Raw genomic sequence first — 2,607 nt, 5'->3', positions numbered from 1 at the left:
TGAATCCTTTTCCACGTCTCCACAAGACAGATACCATTTTGATTTTACAGTCCAAGAAGCTAAATAATAGGGCTGAGTTTATGTAGTTGGTTAAAGCAGAAACATGACTCAAAGGTGTGTCTATGTGAGTCTATGCCCATGCCTACGACCGCTGCCCTGTGCCAAGTGTGGGCCAGCTGTGCACCGTCCTGTCCACCACGCACCAGACTTGGCATCAGTGATTGCTCCAGAGAAACCTGGGGGTGCCCTTTCTGTTTTACCGCTGACTCTTACACCATGGTGATTCCTTTTCCTCCTGGTGTCCCATTTGCTCATTTGATTCCTGAAGGACCAGTAGGTCCTATTAGTTTAGTGCTAAGAAAAGCACACCCATTAGGTGTGGTCTGTGTGTCAGGACAGGAACGGGGATCCCAGCGGAGCCAGCTCAGCTGCACAGACCCAGCCTTTGGGTCTCAGGTGGTATGAGATATGTCATGATCACCTCAACTAGGGGCCAAAGTCCTAATCCCTGGCGCAGCAGCAGGGCCACTGTTCACAGGTGGAAAAAGGTCCCTCAGAGGAAGCGGTAGCTGCTGCTTCAATGTGGTTTATTAGCTTGCTTTCCCACACTCGCTCAGGGTCAAATGCAGAAGGCCTTTCATGGAGAGTCTAAAAGCCAAATTAGCATTGACAGTTAAAGGCTGAGCTGCCACCCAGGGAAAATGCCTCATTGCTGCAGCCCAGAGTTGGCTGGGGACAAAGAGGGGTGACCCCAGGACCCCACCCTCCCTGAGGAGGGAAAGAAAGGGCAGTGCTGAAGAGGCACGGGACCCACTCTGGGACTCATTTCTACAGTGGAGAGGTTCTAGAGGCTGATGGGGGAATTTCCTGCTGAACTCAGGATGGGCCCGAGGGGCGAGGGAGGGTGACAGAAAGCAGAAGTGATGATGGCCAACTGCACTGCAGTGGGAGGCACTGAGGCCCAGGGAGGCATTCACATACTCTAGCTCTGCAAGACCTCCAGGATGGCACGGAGAATGGCTGCGGCTGCCACTGCCCCGGGGTCTGGCTGATCCAGCCGTGCAGAACTGATGTAACTGGCTCTTCCAGCTCCAGCTTCCATGTTCTTGGTGGCCTGGGCTGCGGCTTCTGCACTCTGAGGGGGTGAGAGTGGGGGAGCAGGTTTAAAGACGAGCCACCAGGCCTCCTTCCTGCCATGGAGCCTGGACCCTCCTGTCCCAGCTCTGCAAGCACCCTCTGTACTGTCACTAGGGTAGAGAGGTCACCTCCTACCGGCCTCCATTTACTAGCAGGGCAAGGTCCACCATTTACTGAGGGCCTGCTATGCCCCCGACACCACCTATCTCTCCAGCCTCATGGCACCCTCTGATTCAGGTAGTCACCTCTACTTTTAGAGGAGGAAACTGAGGTATAGGAAGTTGTTAACTTGCTCCAAGCCTGTCTCCCTGGGTAGCCAGGCCCAGCCTCACTCACCTTGACTGCTTTTGTCAGAATCTGCAACAGATCAGCCTTTGGGCTCTTCCAGGCCTGGAGCTCCTGTCCTGCTGCCCACAGAGAATCCAGCTGGACAAAGTGAGGGACAGGGGAGCTGAGGACAGGCCCTGCCACAGAGGGTATCCTTCAGGGCTTCTATAATCAAAAGGGGGTAAGGACTGGGCCAGATACACACCATAGTCCTGTCACCTGGGGCAGCCTTTCCATACCTGGCAGGGAAAGAGAACGAATGAAGTTTACTGTGGGGAGTCACTTTGGGGTGGGCACAGGGCCTGGCTGGCATGAGGTGACATCAGCCACCTCCTCCAGTCTACCCCTGGTTTAAGGCACAGGGTTCTGGCTCACTTCTGCATGGCCTCCAGGCCGGCATCCATGGCAGCAGACCAGGCTGGGAGGTCAGTCTTGGCCTTGAGTGGCTGGGCTGCTGCAGTCAGGAACAGGCCATAGAGCTGAGGAGGAGGCGAATGCTGAGCGTTCGGGTCTGGCCTGGGCCTCAGCCAGCCTGGGACCCCTCGGCCAGCCTGGGACCCCATGTCAGCCCTCCGCCCCCTGGGGCTGCCGGCACTCACTGCCCCGGATGAGCCTCCCATCTTCTCCAGCAGCAGGAGGGACAGTTTGGAGAGTAGCTGGGCAGGGCTGGCAGGGGGTGGACCCTCCTTCAGCCACCCCTGGATCGCTGCAAGCAGAGGGGTGGTGAGGAATTCAGAGACTCTCCCTCCCATCTGCCTGGACCCCAAAACATACCCTGGCCCCACTGCCAGGCAGCAGGAATGGGCCCTGGAAGAGGCTGAGGGAGCCCACGTGAGATCCCAGGCTCCTTGTTTATACCCAGTGTGCAGTCTGGAGAGGTGGGGAAAATGGTGACTGACGGGGACCTTGGCGTTCACCCAGCGGGTGAGGCCTGCCTGGGCACCCTCGCCTGACCATCCATAGCTCACTTCCCTGCTTCATTTTCCTCCTCAGGCCTTTGCTCTACTGTACTCTTACTGATTGTTTATTGCTTGTCTCCCTGCCAGAACACAAGCCACAAAGGCAGAGATTTTTATCTGCTCTGCTCACTATTATATCCACAGACTCGAGAGCCTGGCCTGTGGTCGGCACTAAATACGTTTT

The 2,607-nt window shown here is 56.5% G+C and overlaps 1 protein-coding gene across 1 annotated transcript in view; it reads right to left on the bottom strand.

Moving 5' to 3' along the window:
* Positions 1-570: 570 nt before the first annotated feature.
* Positions 571-2,607, bottom strand: part of TKFC (triokinase and FMN cyclase) — a 12,683-nt gene continuing 10,646 nt past the window's right edge. Inside the window, exons 13-17 of the mRNA XM_011368593.2 lie at positions 2,064-2,281; positions 1,840-1,943; positions 1,670-1,703; positions 1,474-1,563; positions 571-1,135 (exon numbers count right to left, since the gene is read on the bottom strand). Of these exons, the coding sequence (XP_011366895.1) occupies positions 983-1,135; positions 1,474-1,563; positions 1,670-1,703; positions 1,840-1,943; positions 2,064-2,281 (599 nt within the window). The 3' untranslated portion in view covers positions 571-982. The remainder of the gene's footprint in view (positions 1,136-1,473; positions 1,564-1,669; positions 1,704-1,839; positions 1,944-2,063; positions 2,282-2,607) is intronic.

Source organism: Pteropus vampyrus, unplaced genomic scaffold (genome assembly GCF_000151845.1).
Source record: "Pteropus vampyrus isolate Shadow unplaced genomic scaffold, Pvam_2.0 Scaffold144, whole genome shotgun sequence".
Taxonomy (NCBI): domain Eukaryota; kingdom Metazoa; phylum Chordata; class Mammalia; order Chiroptera; family Pteropodidae; genus Pteropus; species Pteropus vampyrus.
The sequence above is the reverse complement of the archived record's forward strand: the minus strand, read 5'-3'. Positions and strand labels throughout refer to the sequence as shown.